At 47.1% G+C, this 21,299-nt stretch overlaps 1 protein-coding gene across 1 annotated transcript; it reads right to left on the reverse strand.

Annotated features, from left to right (window-relative positions):
• Positions 1–239: 239 nt before the first annotated feature.
• Positions 240–21,017, reverse strand: zbtb14 (zinc finger and BTB domain containing 14). The gene is made up of 11 exons (XM_083655970.1): positions 20,921–21,017; positions 16,213–16,401; positions 13,002–13,172; positions 11,525–11,620; positions 7,287–7,436; positions 5,847–6,091; positions 3,665–3,750; positions 3,383–3,522; positions 878–973; positions 568–757; positions 240–457 (listed from the first exon to the last, which is right to left on the reverse strand). Exons 2-10 carry the CDS (start codon positions 16,399–16,401, stop codon positions 620–622), a joined length of 1,311 nt encoding a protein of 436 aa, XP_083512096.1. The 5' UTR covers positions 20,921–21,017; the 3' UTR covers positions 240–457; positions 568–619.
• Positions 21,018–21,299: the final 282 nt, after the last annotated feature.

Below are 21,299 nucleotides of genomic sequence, written 5' to 3' on the forward strand. Positions count from 1 at the left end.
TCGTGATTGGCTGGGCCTAGGCAAGAAGTGGGCGGACCTAGGAGGACCGCCCGGGTCCACCCACAGCTACGCCTCTGCAGCATTGAGCAGACTTTTTGCAGACTTCCAGAGTCGGCTTGAGCTGCACACTTCACCACACTACACAGATTATAATATATCATTATATATAATATCATATAATATTATATGATTATCCACAATTCATTGCAATCCGGACCAAAAAAAAAAAAAACGTATTATGAATGTGTAAACTGAGCAAAAATGTATGTTATTATTGTAGTCTTTAGGCCAGTCTATCAGTGGCGTATTTACAGCCTTGCAGTCTCTCGTAGACTTGACGTGATGACGTTGAACACGTCAAGGTACGTACGACTCAAGTCCCCGAGGACTCAGTCCACACATACAGGGGGAGGACATCTGGACTGGGCCTTAGGAGGAGCTCGTGTCCTCTCCTCTCCTCTCCTCTGTTAGGAGCAGCTCATATTCTCCACCTCTCCTCTCCTCTCACGAGCAGCTCATATTCTCCACCTCTCCTCTCCTCTGTTAGGAGCAGCTCATATTCTCCACCTCTCCTCTCCTCTCCTGAGCAGCTCATATTCTCCACCTCTCCTCTCCTCTGTTAGGAGCAGCTCATGTTCTCCAGATGTTGCTCCTCAGCAGCCATGGCTGCAGCCTGCAGCGTCTCTGTGTCGCTCTGCAGAGTCAGCTGCTTCCTCTCACTGTGCATGTTGTTCTCATGACGCTTCAGATCTGACGCCTGGAGAACAAATACAGTATGAGCACAATCAATATCTAACACATAAAGCAGAGGAAGCAGTAGCGGTAGTAGTATTAGCATTAGCAGTAATAGTAGTAGCAGTCGTAGCGGCAGTGTTACCTTAGCGAAGGCCTTGGTGCAGGATGAACAGACAAAAGGTTTTTCTCCTCTGTGTCTCCTCTCATGATCCTTCAGGTGAGACTTGTGTTTAAATGCCTGGAGAGAGGAGAGAGAGTGAGACAGACAGACAGACAGAGAGAGAGACAGACAGACATACAGGCAGGCAGACAGAGAGAGAGAGAGACAGACCGACAGACAGAGAGAGCAAGACAGACAGACAGACAGAGAGAGCGAGACAGACAGACAGACAGGCAGACAGGTGAGCAGACAGACAGACAGACAGACAGGTGAGCAGACAGACAGACAGACAGACAGACAGACAGGTGAGCAGACAGACAGACAGGTGAGCAGACAGACAGACAGACAGGTGAGCAGACAGACAGGTGAGCAGACAGACAGGTGAGCAGACAGACAGACAGACAGACGAGCAGACAGACAGACAGGTGAGCAGACAGGCAGACATACAGACAGGTGAGCAGACAGACAGACAGACAGACAGACAGACAGACAGGTGAGCAGACAGAGAGACAGACAGACAGGTGAGCAGACAGACAGACAGACAGACAGAGAGACAGGTAGGCAGACAGAGAGACAGACAGACAGACAGAGAGACAGACAGACAGACAGACAGACAGGTGAGCAGACAGACAGACAGAGAGACAGGTAGGCAGACAGACAGACAGACAGACAGAGAGACAGGTAGGCAGACAGACAGACAGGTGAGCAGACAGACAGACAGAGAGACAGGTAGGCAGACAGACAGGTGAGCAGACAGACAGACAAACAGACAGACAGGTGAGCAGACAGACAGACAGACAGACAGGTGAGCAGACAGACAGACAGACAGACAGACAGACAGACAGGTGAGCAGACAGACAGACAGGTGAGCAGACAGAAAGACAGGTGAGCAGACAGACAGACAGGTGAGCAGACAGACAGACAGGTGAGCAGACAGACAGACAGGTGAGCAGACAGACAGACAGGTGAGCAGACAGACAGACAGACAGACAGGTGAGCAGACAGACAGACAGACAGGTGAGCAGACAGACAGACAGGTGAGCAGACAGACAGACAGGTGAGCAGACAGACAGACAGACAGGTGAGCAGACAGACAGACAGGTGAGCAGACAGACAGACAGGTGAGCAGACAGACAGACAGGTGAGCAGACAGACAGACAGGTGAGCAGACAGACAGACAGGTGAGCAGACAGACAGACAGGTGAGCAGACAGACAGACAGACAGGTGAGCAGACAGACAGACAGACAGGTGAGCAGACAGACAGACAGACAGACAGACAGGTGAGCAGACAGACAGGTGAGCAGACAGACAGACAGGTGAGCAGACAGACAGACAGACAGGTGAGCAGACAGACAGACAGACAGGTGAGCAGACAGACAGACAGGTGAGCAGACAGACAGACAGGTGAGCAGACAGACAGACAGACAGGTGAGCAGACAGACAGGTGAGCAGACAGACAGACAGGTGAGCAGACAGACAGACAGGTGAGCAGACAGACAGACAGACAGGTGAGCAGACAGACAGACAGACAGGTGAGCAGACAGACAGACAGACAGGTGAGCAGACAGACAGACAGGTGAGCAGACAGACAGACAGGTGAGCAGGCAGACAGACAGACAGACAGACAGGTGAGCAGACAGACAGACAGACAGGTGAGCAGACAGACAGGTGAGCAGACAGACAGACAGACAGGTGAGCAGACAGACAGACAGACGAGCAGACAGACAGACAGGTGAGCAGACAGACAGACAGACAGGTGAACAGACAGACAGGTGAGCAGACAGACAGACAGGTGAGCAGACAGACAGACAGGTGAGCAGACAGACAGACAGACAGACAGGTGAGCAGACAGACAGACAGGTGAGCAGACAGACAGACAGACAGGTGAGCAGACAGACAGACAGACAGGTGAGCAGACAGACAGACAGGTGAGCAGACAGACAGACAGACAGGTGAGCAGACAGACAGACAGGTGAGCAGACAGACAGGTGAGCAGACAGACAGACAGGTGAGCAGACAGACAGACAGACAGGTGAGCAGACAGACAGACAGGTGAGCAGACAGACAGACAGACAGACAGGTGAGCAGACAGACAGACAGACAGACAGGTGAGCAGACAGACAGACAGGTGAGCAGACAGACAGACAGGTGAGCAGACAGACAGACAGACAGACAGACAGGTGAGCAGACAGACAGACAGACAGACAGACAGACAGACAGGTGAGCAGACAGACAGACAGGTGAGCAGACAGACAGACAGGTGAGCAGACAGACAGGTGAGCAGACAGACAGACAGGTGAGCAGACAGACAGACAGGTGAGCAGACAGACAGACAGGTGAGCAGACAGACAGACAGACAGACAGGTGAGCAGACAGACAGACAGGTGAGCAGACAGACAGACAGGTGAGCAGACAGACAGACAGGTGAGCAGACAGACAGACAGACAGGTGAGCAGACAGACAGACAGGTGAGCAGACAGACAGACCTTCTCACACATCTGACAGGCGAAGGGCCGCTCGTTGCTGTGAACCCGCTCATGTTTCTTCAGGTCCGGCGCTCGGATGAACGATTTCCCACAAACGTCACATCGATACGGCTTGAAGCCCGTGTGGATCTTCAGATGCTCTGACAGACAAACAAGCAAACAACAAACAAACAAACAAAACCAGTTAAACCAGCTCAGTCCACTAGAACCAGACAAAGAACCAGTTTGATCCTCCTAAACTGTCCAGAATGTGTGTGTGTGTGTGTGTGTGTGTGTGTGTACCTTTCAGGTGAGCGTGTGTAGTGAAGGCTTTGCTGCACATCTCACAGACAAACGGACGCTCCGCTGAGTGAAGCTTCTCGTGTTTCCTACAGAGACAAGGAGAGGAGACAGAGAGGAAGCGAGGAGAGGAGGCAAGGAGAGGAGATGAGGAGGCAAGGAGAGGAGACAAGGAGGCAGAGGAGACAGAGAGGAAGCGAGGAGAGGAGACGAGGAGAGGACAGCGTGTAAAAAATAATAATTATACAACTCTTTCCAGTTCGAGTCAAGCAATTTGATTGGACAAGAGACAATTTGATTGGACAACTGCCCGCTGCTGTGGCTAAAAATAGCTATTATTCTAAAATGTTTAATAACTTTTGAACCGCTTATCCACATGATTTAAACAATCAGGTAAAGCAGAGTTTCTCAGCTTTCCAGTGATAATAAACCATTGAACTGACTAGTTAATGACGTGGTTAACTGACTAATTAATGACCTGGGGCCGGTTGCACCAACTGGTCTTAACTATGCCTGGTCGTAACTCCTACATCGGTCTTAGTTAAGACCAGTCTTTAGAGAGGACTTACGCCTGTTGCACCAACAGGGCTTATTACGTCTGGTCTTAACTACGCCGGTCGTAGCGATGCGCGTCCATGTGAAAGCATGGGAATGCCCACTGGAATGCGACACGCGACCTGTTTACAAGAGTGTGCAGACATCAAATGACGCTCCGCTGATGGGTAATTGGCTGTAATAGTGTGGCTAATGTTAGCGGCTAACTGTTACTTGTCGTTACTTTACATGGCAGTAAAACGCCACTGAATGACCAAATTGATTTAACTTTTAACCATTTCGATTTCCACTTCCCATACGGACCCCCAGCATTGGTTAGTTGTTAACGTCGTGACTATATTCATAACGTTTATAGCGTACTCCAGTTTGCGGTTTATAATTGAGGGCTGAATACAGCCGTGCTGAGGGGTTGTGATTATTGCGCAACACACAGGTGAAAACCGTCTATACTGCACCCATGACTGCACCTTACGCCTGCTCTGGACTAGGCGCAATATTTACGACCGGTCTTAGTGAGAAAAAGGCTTACAGAGAGGTTGGTGCAACCGGCGTACCTGTTAGGTCGTAAAGTTACGACCAACTTAGCTTAAGACCAGTGCTAAGACCAGTTGGTGCAACCGGCCCCAGGTGAACCGACTAGTTAACACATTCACTGCCAGACGTTTTTTTTTTTACTGTAGTTAGCTTCTGCCAGAGGGGTTTTTTGAGGATTCTGGCTCATCTTTCAAGACCCGAGGATTCTTTTCTGCTAAGATTTTGTGAACACACAATATCTCAAAAGAACTAATAGAATGTGTGCTTTCTCTGTCTAAAAGAGTTAGTTTGTAGAGTTAGTAGTCATGTAAGCATTAGCAGTTGAATACAGCATGGTTTCAGCGTCAGAAAAATTATTCCGAGATAAACGGCTTTTTGTGAAATTCGATAGAACAGTCACTTTAACCATTCATTTTTGGCATCAGTAAGACGTCAGACATCTAAACAATAGTTTTGAACAGTAATTTCCTCCATAACAGCAGGAAACCCCCCTCTGCTTCCAACTCCTCCCTCCGTGGGCGTTCTTCTTGGCTGCAGCGGCCGTCACAAGCTTGTCACCAGTCTCACTGCTTTGCTGCTGCTGCTGCCTGTCTGCGCGGCCGCTGTTTGAGGAAGTCTGGATGGACTCGCTCGCTTCTTGGAGTTTTGGTTGAGAGCTTTGATGAAGCTTTTGCGATTCTGGTCATATTTATGCTGCGTGTTTCAAAGTGTGTTCCACCTGTAATCTATTATGCAAATTTGCAATCCCGCATCGCCAGCAATCAGCGCGAAAACGAAAGCGTTTTCCCCCATCCATTTTCATGAGAATGGCTGCTTTTTGCTTGCCTTCCTCTAGTCAGGAGAGCACTGTCGCCACTTAGTGGGTCGGTGGAATGGGTTGTAAACGTTCGGTGGCTCCAATAATTATATAAGAGATGTAAAAGGGTTAGATGCACATCCCACGGTCAAAAAAAAAAAAATCATTTTTTTGACGGAGTAATACGTCAGTGGCAGTCAACCGTTGGATTTTTTTTGACGGAGTAATACGTCGTTGGCAGTGAACGTGTTAATGTGGTGAACTGGCCAGTTAATGAGCTAGTTAGTGAGGTGTGTGTACCTGAGTCTGTTCTCGTCGAGGAAGCTCTTCCCACAGACCTGGCAGGAGAGCGTGTCTCTGTGTCCGTACAGTAAATACTCAAACTTCATGTCTGAGGTCGCCGTGGACCAACCAGGCGGCTGCTCGTCCTTCACCTCACCGATGCTGTCGGCGAATGACAGCGTCTGGGTGACGTGATGCCCTGCCCCCAGCTCTTTAGGCTCCGCCTCCATCTCTGACACCACATCCTGATCGTAGCAGGTCACCTGGACAGAGAGAAACAATACTTTTACTATACTTTTACTTTTACTGTGTTTGTTTCGTCCGATGCTGATATTTCATAGTGTGCATGTGTGCGTTTGTGTCTGTGCGTGCATGTGTGTGTGTGTGCATGCGTGTGTGTGCATGTGTGTGCACCTTGTGTAGGGGTGGGCGATATGACGATCTTAGATCGTTAACGATTAGAATGGGTCCACGATCTGCCTTTCCAGACAGATCGTTAGAATCGCGCTACATGCAGTGCACATTCTATCAGTTGCATTTCTATGTGTGAAAGACGCTTCCAAAATTGTCCTCCCCTGAGTCCCCTCCCCCTTTTCACTTCACAAAGGGCAGCAGCAGAGCAGCATGGAGGACGACAACACTGAGGGGGGAGTTGGTTTGACACAGACACACACACACACACACACACTTAACCAGGGCTCGACAGGACCTCCCGTCAATTAATTTGGGGACGGAGCCGGGACGATAGTTGAAAAAATAAAAATAGCCTAAACACACGCTCTGCTCGTTACAATGAACGGGGATGAAAATGACCCGAACGCAAATGAAACCTCTTTACAACACACACACACACACACACACACACACACACACACACACACACACACTAAACAAAACAAACATGCGGGTAGAGAGACAGACAGACAGATAGAGTGGAACTTATGGCGCAAAGTTATTTTAAATGCGAGGCATTGCTCTTAATCTGCTGTCATCCTGCCTCGTATTCCCAGGTGAGCTCCGTTTCCCCCTCTCTCACTCAACTCTGTAGTGTGTGTGTGTGTGTGTGTGTGTGTGTGTGTGTGTGTGTGTGTGTGCATGTCAGACAGAGCTGAGAGCTCTCTCTCTCTGTCTGTCGGTCTCTCTCACCATTAAACTAGCTAATTAAAATGACAACAATCACGTGAAATCACAAAAGCAACCGACGGTGGACTCAAATGGCAGATAGCCCATATATATTCGTCCCATCGCCCAACCCTACTGTAGCCGAAATAATAGTGAACCAATACATAGAGAGATAGATAGATAGATATATAGATAGAGTGAGCATGTGCATGGTTGTGAACATTATTTCTTAGGATATGAATTATTGTAAACTCAGCGGAAATGAACGACATGAAAATATTTATAAAACAAATTGTATTTTAAATTGTATTTTTGCCATATTGCCCACCCCCTAACCTTGTGTACGTCGTCATTGGTCAGTTCCTTCAGGATGGCCTCCTGCACACGCAGCGCCGCACTGGGAGACTTATCCAGCTCCTGATTGGCCGACGCCTCAACGAGGTCATCGGTGGTAGGCGGGTCATCGTGGTCAAGCACGACCTGGACCTGGACACACACACACACACACACACACACACACACACACACACACACACACACACACACACACACACACACACACACACAGAGTGGATTAGCCAGAGGCAAGGGCAAAAATGCCCCAAGAAATCTCAGAATGCAACTAAAAACCATGATCGAGGGGCAAAGGTTCCCAAGATTTTGATAATTGTATCTTCATTCAATTCTTTTTATTTTCCATCTCTAACACACACACACACACACACACACACTCAGCACCTGCAAGCTGGTTGCCAGAACACACTCCTGCACAAGCTCGATTCCTAGGCTCGCCCGCTACGTGGGCTCGCCCGCCCTGCAGCTCGTCAAGCTGGCCCTGCAGCTCGCATACGCAGCCTCACCCGCAGCTCGGCTGCTGCGTGGCCTCGCCTGCCCTATAGGCGTGCGCGCAATGTCTCCCTCTCTCCCTCAGTGTCTCTCCCCCTCTCTCTCCCTCAATCTCCCCCCCCTCTCTCCCTCAGTCTCTCTCATGTGTGTGTGTGTGTGTGTGTGTGTGTGTGTGTGTCACTGATGACATCATCAGTGATGTCACAATGTTGTCACAATGCCCTGATGACATCATCACTGAACTATAGCCTCATAGCAATCAGCCTTAGGGCAATTCATCTGCCCTAATTAAAAAATCCGGCTCCATCAGGTCAACCGCACGGGTGTTCTAGTTTACACCCCCTGAAAGTTTCAGCCCAATCGCGTGTAAAACGGCATAGCTGTGGCCGGCCAAAGTTCTTCAGACAAACAGAGTCCAAATTGCCAAATTTATAATAATAATAGACCTTATTCGATTGACGTAACTCACGTACTGGCACGCCCACCGCCGCCATCTGCTTGACGCAGATAGCGCTGCAGCTCTCAAGTGACAGCCTATGTAAGAGCAGCGTTTATAGGAAGCTAGCCGCCGTTAGCGTTACCTGTATCGTTCCAATTGTGTTCGGATGGTGACCTGCGTTACAGGTGGCTGTAGTAATGACAGCAATAAAGTCCCCGTGGTTTGTTTCTATCTCTACCGTCCACAGACGTGAAGGGAGCGAGACGGAGGATACGTCAGCAGCACAGGAGATGTGTGGATAGTTAGGAGAGACAGGTGAAACTTTCTGACAGCTCCTCACAGCAAAGTCTGTTCACCTCGTTCTTTTGTTTATTATTACAGGCATTAACGGCAGCATACAAACAACAACTGTGGGGTTTTTATTGCTGTCATCACCATCGCTATTTTGTAATGTAACAGAAACAACAATAAGGCTGTTGTTACTGGTTGTTAGCTGCAGCGCTGTGTGCGCGCAGGACGGTATGTCAACAATATGGTGCCGTCCAGGGTTAGCGAATAAGGTCTAGATAGATGGATGGATGGATAGATAGATAAGCCGATGGCGCACAGTTGCACGGGGACACCTTTGCACAACTATGATGTCACTCGGGCAGTTGTGATGAGTGATGTCACTCGAGCAACTCTGAATACTAAATTGGAGAGCTGATGGCACACAGTTGCACAGTTGCACAGTTGCTCAACTATGATGTCAATTGCAGAGCTTGCACAGTTGCTCATGGCGCACAGTTGCCCAACTGTGATGTCATCAGTGATGCCACTCGAGCAACTGTGATTGAAGGGCGGTGGCGCACAATTAGGGGTGGGACAAAATATCGATACTCACGGTATCGCGATATTTCCACTTGCGATACGTTATCGATACACTGGCACCAAGTATCGATATGTTTATTTAAAAATATATATATATATATTTTTTTTTTAACACGTTCACTGCCAATGGCGAGTTGACTCGTCAAAAAAAATCCAACGGTTGACTGCCAATGACGAGTTGAGACATCAAAAAAAAAAAAAAATTTGACGGTGCTACGTGGATCAATGCCCCCCACGTCTCCTATAAAAATATTGGAGCTACCGAACGTGTACAACCCATTCCACCGACCCACTAAGTGGCGACAGTGCTCTCCATTCTAGAGGAAGGCAAGCAAAAAGCAGTGTGAGGAAGCCATTCTCATGAAAATGGATTGGCGAAAACGCTTTCGCGCTTGGGAGCTGGCGGTGGGGTTTTGCAAATTTGCATAATAGATTACGGGTGGAACACACTTTGAAACACGCAGCATAAATACGACCAGAATCGCAAAAGCTTCATCAAAGCTCTCAGAACCCCAAGAAACGAGCGAGCCCATCCACACTTGCCCAGCGGCCGCCAGCAGACAGGCACAGCAGCAGCAAAGCAGTGAGCCTGGTGACGCGAGGTTACAGCAGCAACAGAAACGAGCTTGTGACACGCCCGCTGCAGCCAAGAAGAACACACACGGAGGGAGGAGTTTGAAGGAGAGGGGTGTTTCCTGCTGTTATGGAGGAAATTACTGTTCAAAACTATTGTTTAGATGTCTGACGTCTTACTGATGCCAAAAATGAATGGTTAAAGTGACTGTTCTATCGAATTTCACAAAAAGCCGTTTATCTCAGAATAAATTTTCAGACGCTGAAACCATGCAGTATTCAACTGCTAATGCTTACATAACTACTAACTCTACAAACTAACTCTTTTAGACAGAGAAAGCACACATTCTATTAGTTCTTTTGAGATATTGTGTGTTCACAAAATCCTAACAGAAACGAATCCTCGGCTCTTGAAAGATGAGCCAGAATCCTCAAAAAAACCCTCTGGCAGAAGCTAACTACAGTATTGAAAAACGGCTGGCAGTGAATGTGTTAATAAACAGGCTAAAATATTATGCTGTGTGTGGTAGTTGAAACATAGTTTCAAGATGACGTTTATTTATGTTTGTAGTTTAAACTAAAACATAAATACTGTAGGCTACATGAATGGAAATGTTTGATCATTAATATCTACTTTTAGAAATTATATAGGTAGTAGGGATGCACGATATATCGGCAATCATATCGGTATCGGCCAGTATCGGCCGATTTTTTAACATATCGGTCATATCGGTATCGGTCAGATGTTGCAATGTTAATATCGGTTATCATTATCAGCCAAATTCTTCACATTGATATGAAATAATGCAGTAAATCTATGATTTATGGGCTTTTCCAAAGGCTTTGCAAATAAAGAAATGCATAACTTTTTCAAATTCAGTGTTAACATGTGTTTTTCAGTATGTACAAAATGTGATGATCATAAAAATGTGGTTTTATACAGATCATATCGACATCGGTAAATATCGGTTATCGGACATAACAGCAATGTTAATATCGGTTATCGGCATCGGCCAAAATTTTCATATCGGTGCATCCCTAATAGGTAGGTAGGTTATATAGGTTTTCTTGTTTTAATAATAATAATAAAAATACTTAATGTGTAACTTTTCCTCCGTGGTATCGAAAATGGTATGAGTGAGTGAGTGAGTGAACTCTGAGAGAGTTCATGTCAATTCTGCTAATAAATACATAATACCTGCTTCTTGCCTTTTAGGGGTATTTTTTTCTCTTCAGTTACACAGATATCGTGATGTATCGTAGGTTAAATTTCTTCCAATATATCGATTATCGCAGAATCGATGTATCGTGATAATATCGTTATCGAGGGCCAAGTATCGTGACCATATCGTATCGTGAGTTACTCCACGATTCCCACCCCTACGCACAATTGCTCACCTGTGATGTCACGGGCCCTCTCCAGACTCTCCACTCACCCTAGTTGTTTCAACATGTTTAGTTAGTGGCAGGGCCACTGTTTGTATTTGCCAATATTCTTCATCTTCTTCCGGGAAGTTGGGACTTCCCATGCATGAAAATAAACCAAACTTTGCACAAAGGTCCAGTCCCATGCCAAACTTCGTCGACGTGAATTTGGCGCCAATAGTCCTGATGGTGGCGCTACAGCGACCGTCTACAGTTTCAAACTTTGAAAATTCATAACAAATTAGGCATACGTGCTACGTACGGCGTTGCAACTTTCACCGAAATGTGCGCCCAGGAAGGTTTGAGTTCAGGCTACAGCAGGTCAGTTGGGTTCAATTTAATTTCTTGTAAATGGTGTGTGTGTGCGTGTGTGTGTGTGTGTGTGTGTGTGTGTGTGTGTGTGTGTGTGTGTGTGTGACACCTCTTGCTCAGCAGCCAGCTGGGCCTCTGGAGGGAGCGCCATCTTAACGATGTCATAGGGAAACTTCTCCTTCTCCTCTGATGACACATCACGCTTCTGAAACAAGCATGGCAAAAAGGCTAATCTCCCAAAATGTCGGCATGTGGCTTCACTTCATAAAGAAACATGACAACAGTGCTGCTAAACATGTGTAAACAACAGTGCTGCTAAACATGTGTAAACAACAGTGCTGCTAAACATGTGTAAACAACAGTGCTGCTAAACATGTGTAAACAACAGTGCTGCTAAACATGTGTAAACAACAGTGCTGCTAAACATGTGTAAACAACAGTGCTGCTAAACATGTGTAAACAACAGTGCTGCTAAACATGTGTAAACAGTGCTGCTAAACATGTGTAAACAACAGTGCTGCTAAACATGTGTAAACAGTGCTGCTAAACATGTGTAAACAAACAACAGTGCTGCTAAACATGTGTAAATGACTATTTGGAGGGTGGGAACAGCAGCAATATGTTGACATCTTTCAATGCAACCTGGGCTAAAACTCCAGGAATGCAATGTAGAGACCCTTTTCACAGCAGCCATTTTGTGTCTCAACGCGGGGTAAACACATGGCTGTATCTAGCTATGAGGACGGGGAGGTCCGGACCTCCCCTAATATTTCAGAGAAAAAAATAAAAAAAGCTGCATGGAAAAGCATGAAAAACACGGGATCGCTTTTATTTTGAAACGAAAGGCAGGTCAGGCAGGAAGACATCCTTCTCATCCCTTCCCATTATTGTTTTTGGTCAATGACAATAAATACATGTTCTTGCCAGCCAACAGGTCCCTCTGTATGTTTTTTTTATTATCGATGATGACTTTGTGTGTTGTGTACGGCTTGGGTTGTGTACCTGTGTTTGTAGGTGTCATTTTGATATGAATTTGGCTAAAACAGTTTGTGTTTGTTAGTTACAATTATGTTGACAGGAGAGCTGAGCAGGTGGTGACATGAAAGAGAATATACTTAATAATGACATCACAACAGTATAATCCTAATGTTGATTTAGAATGATATATTCCTCTAAATATGGCTAAAAAAGGGAGAAAAAAAACTCAAATTTTTTCCGGCGGCGCCCGCCCTTGCTGGACCTCCATTTAGGCATTCCAGTGCCGGGGCCCTCATTAATGTTATTGGTTACACCTGTGTTTACCCTGCTTTGAGATACAAAATGGCTGCTGTGAAAAGTGTCTATTTGTAATATATGCACATGCCTATTTATCTATCTATCTAAAGAACAATTTGTTATGCAGTCAGTTTTATATCTGTTTTCCATGTTGTATCCTTTTAAGAAAAGGAGCATTGTCATTTATTTTAACATGTTCAAATGTTGTGTGCGTGTGTGTGTGTGTGTGTGTGTGTGTGTGTGTGTGTGTGTGTGTGTGTGTGTGTGTGTGTGTGTGTGTGTGAGCGTGTGTGTGTGCGCGCGTGTGTTACCTGGGAGCAGAGCTTGTCCAGGAAACGGATGCCAAGGATCTGTCCTGATGACATCATCAGGTTGACGTCTCTCTTCTTGACGGAGATCTTGGCCGTGTACATGTAACTCAACACCTCCTCAAAGATGTCTGCCCGTATGAAGTCGATCTCTATCACTGAGGAGTTATCCACCTGACAGACAGAGAGATCAGGGAATCAGGGATTTGACTCATTCGAGGCAGATCCTCATGTGATCATCATCATGTGACATTGTACAGTGATAAGTGAGAAACGGCCCATGAAAAGTCACAATGAAACGCCATTACTGTATGTGTGCAGTACGAATAGAATCACCAAACTTGTTTTTAGTGAATGTAAATAAGCGTTTCAGTTCTCAGCCCCTATAGCAGGGGTGGGCAACTATTTTTCATGGGGAGCCACATGACGCGATGACATCCTATTTGTCGCGCGCCCCTCGCGCCTGGGTGCCTCGCTCGACCATGTCTTGGCCTTCACTCTTTTGACACCAACCAAAACCCCACCGATCAACCACTGTGGCTAGCACCTGTGTAAGTAATGCTAGCACCTGTGTAAGTAATGCTAGCACCTGTGTAAGTAATGCTAGCACCTGTATAAGTAATGCTAGCACCCGTGTAAGTAATGCTAGCACCTGTGTAAGTAATGCTAGCACCTGTGTAAGTAATGCTAGCACCTGTGTAAGTAATGCTAGCACCTGTATAAGTAATGCTAGCACCCGTGTAAGTAATGCTAGCACCTGTGTAAGTAATGCTAGCACCTGTGTAAGTAATGCTAGCACCTGTGTAAGTAATGCTAGCACCTGTATAAGTAATGCTAGCACCCGTGTAAGTAATGCTAGCACCTGTGTAAGTAATGCTAGCACCTGTATAAGTAATGCTAGCACCTGTGTAAATAATGCTAGCACCTGTGTAAGTAATGCTGTGGCTAGCACCTGTGTAAGTAATGCTAGCACCTGTATAAGTAATGCTAGCACCTGTGTAAGTAATGCTAGCACCTGTATAAGTAATGCTAGCACCTGTGTAAGTAATACTAGCACCTGTGTAAGTAATGCTAGCACCTGTATAAGTAATGCTAGCACCTGTGTAAGTAATGCTAGCACCTGTGTAAGTAATGCTGTGGCTAGCACCTGTATAGACGGTTTTCACCAGAGCGCAACCCCACAGCACTTCCTTTTTCTCAGCATTCGGCAAACTGCAGAAATATTCACTCGACATCGTTACTTTTGTTTTCGCTGCTCAGCTGTATAGACTAAGGTGACCAGATGTCCCCAATTTTCAGGGACAGTCCCCGTTTTTGGTGACCTGTCCCCGGCTGGAGCTGTCCCCGAAAATGTCCCCGATTTTCTACTCCTCATCCGCAGCTGACATGACTGTTTTTCAGAGGCTGTAGCGGGCTCATTGTTAAAGCTAGAGTGAATATACTGATATCATATGAAACTAGAGGACCCAAGTCATCCCCTGGCCACAACCACGTCGTTCTAGCTTGTCAGTAAGGGGGCTAAATAACGCTCCAAACTTAGGCTAGATTTAGGATTATCAATTTTTTGTATTTCATAGATTATAGCATTGGATATTTTAATGATATATTGATTGCTGAACTGGAAATGTCCCTGATTTTCATTTCAGAAATCTGGTCACCTTAGTATAGACGGTTTTCACGGAATGGTCAGTCCTGCACTTGAATGTTTTTTTTTTCTTTAATGTCCATAGCAAACACTGCAACAGGAAGTGAGCGGGGGTTCAATTTAGAATGTTTTTGTTGTCAAGTTAAAACCGTCTATAAGTAATGCTAGCACCTGTATAAGTAATGCTAGAACCTGTGTAAGTAATGCTAGCACCTGTGTAAGTAATGCTAGCACCTAGCATTACTAGGGGCACGGTGGCTCAGTGGTAGAGCTGTCGCCTCACAGTCAGAAGGTCCTGAGTTCGATTCTCGCCTGGGACACTGTGGGCGCTGTGGTTGTGTTCCCCCCCATATCTTCAGTGCCTACTGCCCAGGTGGGGTATCTCGTCGTAAGGGCCCTTCTCTCTGTGTGGAGTTTGCATGTTCTCCCCGTGCTCCCCCAGGGGGTTCCTCCGTATATAACCCCCCCACTAAAAACATGCAGAAGATCAGATCGTCATCGTCATCCGACCAGTGACGACAACATCCGAAGTTGGTCCCCGGGCGCTGTACGAGAAAGCAACCACTGCTCCTGGCCTGCCCCCCGGAGGAAAGGACATGTCTGGATGGGTTAAATGCAGAGGACACTTTTCACCGGCCACCGTCAGCATGAGTGTGTTGTGGCCGCATGCATGTATTGTGGTGTTCGTGTGACAATAAAAGACGGGGCTTGTCCCGTTACGAGAGAGTTTTTTTTCACCTGTTTAAGTAATGCTAGCACCTGTGTAAGTAATGCTGTGGTTAGCACCTGTGTAAGTAATGCTAGCATGGTAGCACCTGTGTAAGTAATGCTGTGGTTAGCACCTGTGTAAGTAATGCTAACATGGTAGCACCTGTGTAAGTAATGCTGTGGCTAGCACCTGTGTAAGTAATGCTGTGGTTAGCACCTGTGTAAGTAATGCTAGCATGGTAGCACCTGTGTAAGTAATGCTGTGGCTAGCACCTGTGTAAGTAATGCTAGCATGGTAGCACCTGTGTAAGTAATGCTGTGGCTAGCACCTGTGTAAGTAATGCTAGCATGGCAGCACCTGTGTAAGTAATGCTAGCATGGTAGCACCTGTGTAAGTAATGCTAGCATGGTAGCACCTGTGTAAGTAATGCTAGCATGGTAGCACCTGTGTAAGTAATGCTAGCATGGTAGCACCTGTGTAAGTAATGCTAGCATGGCAGCTTGATCACATCATCGTCACATCATCATCACACTAGGGATGGTGAAAAAGTTTTCCCCCCCCCTGACTCATTAACCGAAATAACCGACAAGATTAAAAATGTACTATTTATAGCCTAATGCATTACCCTGGATGGCCAAGTTTGCGCAACACTTATTCACGTTTCACTGTGCGGTGCAGAGCGTGTGTTTCAGCGGAGGACTGTCTGTCACCAGGCTGCAGCGCACTGACCACATGCTCTGTGTCTGTCTGCCTGTACATGAGGGGGAGGAGCGCAGTATGCTCTGTGTCTCTATGTATGTATGTCTCTATGTATATATATATATACACACACACATGTACACTGTATATGACAGTATTACCTCGTGCTTCTTGAAGAGTTTCTTGAAGTAGTTGGAGCAGGCAGCGAGCACACAGCGGTGAGCTCTGAACTTCACGTCCTCCACGACCACGGCGATGTCACAGTGCTCGCCCTCCAGACGCTGCTGGTTCAACAGCTTCAGGAACACACTCTTATGGTCCTCATCCACATACTTCACAGTCTCACCCATCTATACACACACACACACACACACACACACACACACACACACACACACACAAGAGACAGGCAGGCAGGCAGGAGAGAAAGATACATGGTTGATGGTTCAACAGCTTCAGAAACACACTCTTATTACCTTTTTTACATCAAAAGTCCCACTAATACACGTTTATAGGCTACACGTGTTTTTGTTACCCAGGAAGGCAGCAGGGAACAGCAGCAGCATCATCGTCGCCTTTTAAACGTGTATATCACACTCTCAACCTGCGTTTCTCCACCGCTGCAGGCTCTCTGTTCCTCCTCCCTTCTCCCTTCTCCTCTCACAGCTGCCCAAGTGCAGTGTCAGGCCAGCCAAAACAAAATGGAAACTTCCCGGGTAAAAATGTCAAACTAATGTCATTTAAACAAGTAAACGGCCTCACTGATGGACGTTTGAGGAGAAAAGGGTGTTTCAACAAACGACGCAGCAAACATTTTATCAATACTCGTAAGATTAAGATTACATAATAGTTCAACTGTGGCTGTAAAAAGCATGACTCAAAATGTTTAACGTTAGAACGAGGGTTTTATTTTGAAAGAGCTAAAGCGGACGACCTACTTACATTCTGGCTGACTTGATTACCCTCAGGCTCTTTCTATGTTCGTCTCAGGACTTCACGGTAGTAAGAGCCCTCCTATGGAGCATGCTTTTTTCTTTAGGGGCACTTTACACGAGGACGGTTTCCTATGGAAACGGGGAATTATTGTATCGTTAGTGCCTCCCGTTAAGACGGCGACGGCAAATTCGCGCTTAGGAAACGACACATTTTAAAACTACCCTCCAGAGTGGAATTGTTGGTGACGCTCCCCGCTGAGCGCTCCATGTAATCACTTTGGAACGGCACATTTCAGAAACTCTGACGTGCCTGCACAGGCGACACACGCGATGCCGTGCGCGAGTTGGCAACCAAATACAACGTCAGTATGAATGAAGTTTGGCAACACTCAGAATTAAGCTACACTGCGGCCAACTTCAGTTACATGTTCATAGCGTTACTGCTGCGAGGAGCCGATGGCTGTACCCGGTCGGCATTTAACGTTAGTTACAAAAGCAGTCGACAGTGTTTTCTCACTGCCAGTAGCAGTAGGGTGACAGATCACAGTCAGCTGGCCAGCGCTGAATGAGGAGCCTCCCGGTCCTCGCTGCTCGTTAAATATTTCCAATAGGCGTTATTCTGATAAACTGGTCACGTATATATTACATTCTCACCCGACAAATATTAAAACTTTAACAGTTTGGGGGTTTTTTTTAGCTTGAAAAAAGCTTTTTGGCAAGTCTAAATGACTGCGGAAAGTGTACTCTACTTCCGCGTTTAAAGTGAAATTACGTCATGCAGTAAGCGTCCTTGTATGGGCAAAGAATAAGGTGATCACACTGCCACCTAGCGACCTGGCATGTACATTACGGCGTTTTAAAAATTCAACAGCGCTCATGTAAACAGGGAGAAGGTGTGAAGGAAAAGGTGTGAAGGAAACGCTATTGTGTCGTTTCTTTCAGAAACTGTCCTCGTGTAAAGGGCCCCTTAGACAATCTGTGTTGGGCATTAAAATCACCTTATTTCTGCACTTTGAAGTCACAGGTAGGGTCGGGTGGGGCAAACTAATTATATCGGAAGCCTAGTTGCGGGAAAAAGTGAGCGGTGGTGGTCTGTCTAAAATGCATTGTAGAATGTATGTAGAAGACAAAATGATGCCAGTGCGCTGTGTGTGTGTATGTGTGTGTGTGTGTGTGTGCGTGTGTGTGTGTGTGTGTGTGTGTGTGTGTGTGTGCGTATGCGTATGCGACTCTGTTTCCAAGCAAATCGGTGATTCTTGTCAAACTTTGTCTTTAAAAAAGAACAACCGCTCACTTTTTCCTGCAACTAGGCAGGGCTCCAGACTAACTTTTACTAGGTGCACCTTACTTTTTAATTTAGGTGCACCAGCACATCATTTCGAATCGAATCGCTCACTTTTTCCCGCAACTAGGCTTCCGATATAATTAGTTTGCCCCACCCGACCCTACCTGTGACTTCAAAGTGCAGAAATAAGGTGATTTTAATGCCCAACACAAGGCTCTTTCACACACAGATCGCGCAAAAATTGCCGTTTAGGAGTCCCGTAAAGCCAGCCGCCTCGCCACAGTAATTGCTTTCACACGAGCCAAGCAGCACGGCCACATTACCGTGCTGCTGTGTACTTTCAGGTGAAATCCCCTGCTCCCGGATTGAAAGGCGAGCGGAGGGATTTCCTGCTCCTCCTAGCCCAAATGTATATTTTCATAGGTTAGTGTAGCCTAGGCTACTGTATGATGAACGAATTCATTCAACAAGACTTCCCTCCTAGTCCGCTGAGCAGGGAGGATAGTGCACTCGCATGGTGGGCGGGCAGATCGATATGGTGTCATGGCATATCAAACAGCTGCAGTCTGCATAACGTTCGTCGGGGGAATAACCTCAGACCAACTCGCCACAGACAGCTATAGCCCTCTGAAGCTTATTATTATATCCGTTAATTGTAGCCTACCTACTAATGTCAACATCGTTTGAGCATAAAGCCTAACCGCACGGAGCATTCCTCCTGGCGTCCCTGCAGTCATGATTGTATAGGCTACTTTTTTTTACTTTCACTCGTGCACTTTCTTGATACATGAGGTGATTTCCCCTGTAATTTTTTTTTATGAATGAGCTGACCATTCGCACCTTTTCCGGCTCGCTGCGACGACCTTTCAAGTGGAGGCGGATTGCCAGGTAACCCGGCGCTGTTACTACCTCCCGTCGTGGGACAAAAGGCGTAAAACAATTGTCCACCAAAGCGCGTTCACGACTTTCACATCGGAGGCGCTAATCCTATTTTCCGTGCATTTTTTGGCTTTCAAGGCCGGTGTGAAAGAGCCTACAGATTAACTAAAGAAAAAAGCATGATCCATAGGAGGGCTCTTACTACCGTGAAGTCCTGAGACGAACATAGAAAGAGCCTGAGGGTAAGGCTTTGGAGTGCACTCGTGCATGAGAGATGCTTTTTTTCTCTGCATATTCCGTCAATGTAAAGTAATTAACTGTTAAGAAAGTCGAATTTCAGCCTGTGGGAATCACTGAATCTCACTGCCTCACGCTGGAAGAGGGGCGCCAACTCAGGAGGAGGAGAAGCAGGGTCGGAAAATCACGCGTTGTACCACCGCCAAGATTTATATCGCCATGGCGTGCAGAGCCGGTGCGTAAAACCCACCTCACTTGCAGGGTCGCTCTATCGGCCCGCCTTGGAAACTTTTAGACTGAAGAAAATGCCACTAGTTTGTGGATATTAGTGGGGTTTTTGGCAAGTCTAAAAGGGGCTTTATGGTCCTCATCCACATTACTTCACTGTCTCACCCATCTACACACACACAGACACACACACACTCTCTCTCTCTCCATCTAAACTGCTTCCACTAACATTAGTTCATGTTACTACGGGCACGCGCGTGGGAGCGTGTGCACGTGCGTTGCCGTTCCCGAGCAAAGTAAACAGGCTGAGGAACGTGCACGTGCAGCTGTCCGGTACCGTCCATCCTGAGCCCGGCCGGGACACAGCGGCTCAGCTCAACTGACGGCTAGCATCACAGCTAACTAACGCTAACAGCTGACTGAACTCATCTAGCATAACTAACAGCTGACTTCCCACCCCAAGAAGCTAGCCATGACGTTAGTTAGCTGTGATGCTAACCCTAACCTGTGTGTGGGAGGCAGCCAGCTAGCATGCTAACCTAACCTCTGGTTTCTGCTGCAGGACCAAGAGGGACTCTCCAAGGCTAAGTCATTAGTAGTCTCACGTAGTCAGACCTGGCACTGCGAGACTGCTAAGTCATTAGTGACCAAGACTAATACAGAGCTACTTTTCGCCTTGGTTTCCATGAGCTAACTCACATTGGCTAACCAGGCAGGGCCATAGAGAGCAGAGGCTCGGTGTAGGTGTGAACCAACAGGCTGGCGGGGATTTCTCTGCCTCGCAAATGTAACAATGGCGACAACATATCGAGCTGTTACACTGGTGTTGTGTGGAAGTCTGTTCCCCCTAGCTTCTTTAGCGTGTTGTAGAAGTGAAGGCAGACTTCATGGCCGTCTAGTTAGGTCACATTTGAACACAGGCTGTTTGTTGCGTTTACCACACAGCCAGCTAGGCCGTGTTGGCTCGTGCTGCTCACAGACAAAATGGCGTTAACATAACGACAGCCTGCTTGACTTAACGTTAACACACACAGCGCGGTGCCCGGTCAGCAGCATCTGTCTGCCCGAGGCTCGTGCAGGTGACTGTGGCCGCCGGTGTGTGTGTGTCCCGGTGCTCGCGCGCCGGGCCGCGGGTCCCCGGTGCTCGGGCACAGGCACGCGGGCCCTCGGTAGCACGAGCCTGAAGACAAGCTCGAGCAGGCGGCCATGAGCGGCTCGGCCACGCGCAAACAGACAGGCAGCATCCACAACACACACTCAGACACGCGCACGGCTTTGAGTTAAAGCAGCTTCTTCTTAACTTACCGTCACACCGAGCCGGTGAAGTGAGGTCTGTCTTTAAACACGAAACACAACAAAGTCTTCTTGTTGTTGTGCTGAGAGACCTTATGGCTGAGATGAGCCACGGCTGCCAGATCGCGCGAGAGCAGCCAAGTATTTTGGTCTTGGTTGCTTGTTTCTCTCGCGAGATCTTACTGCCCTGCTGAGGACGAGCACACAGGGAAGGCCGCGCTCTGCTCCAGGGGATCACGCGCTCTCACCAAGCATCAAACCCGGAACTGAAAAATGAAGTCAATGTGGAAGTGCAACAAACTACAGTACCTCCAATGGCCACTCGAGGGCTGGCTCCAAAAGCAAGTCCTTCTCCATAGACCCCATGTTAAAATGCCCGACTTCACAGCAG

Source organism: Poromitra crassiceps (assembly GCF_964638095.1).
Source record: "Poromitra crassiceps genome assembly, chromosome: 2".
NCBI classification, from domain to species: domain Eukaryota; kingdom Metazoa; phylum Chordata; class Actinopteri; order Beryciformes; family Melamphaidae; genus Poromitra; species Poromitra crassiceps.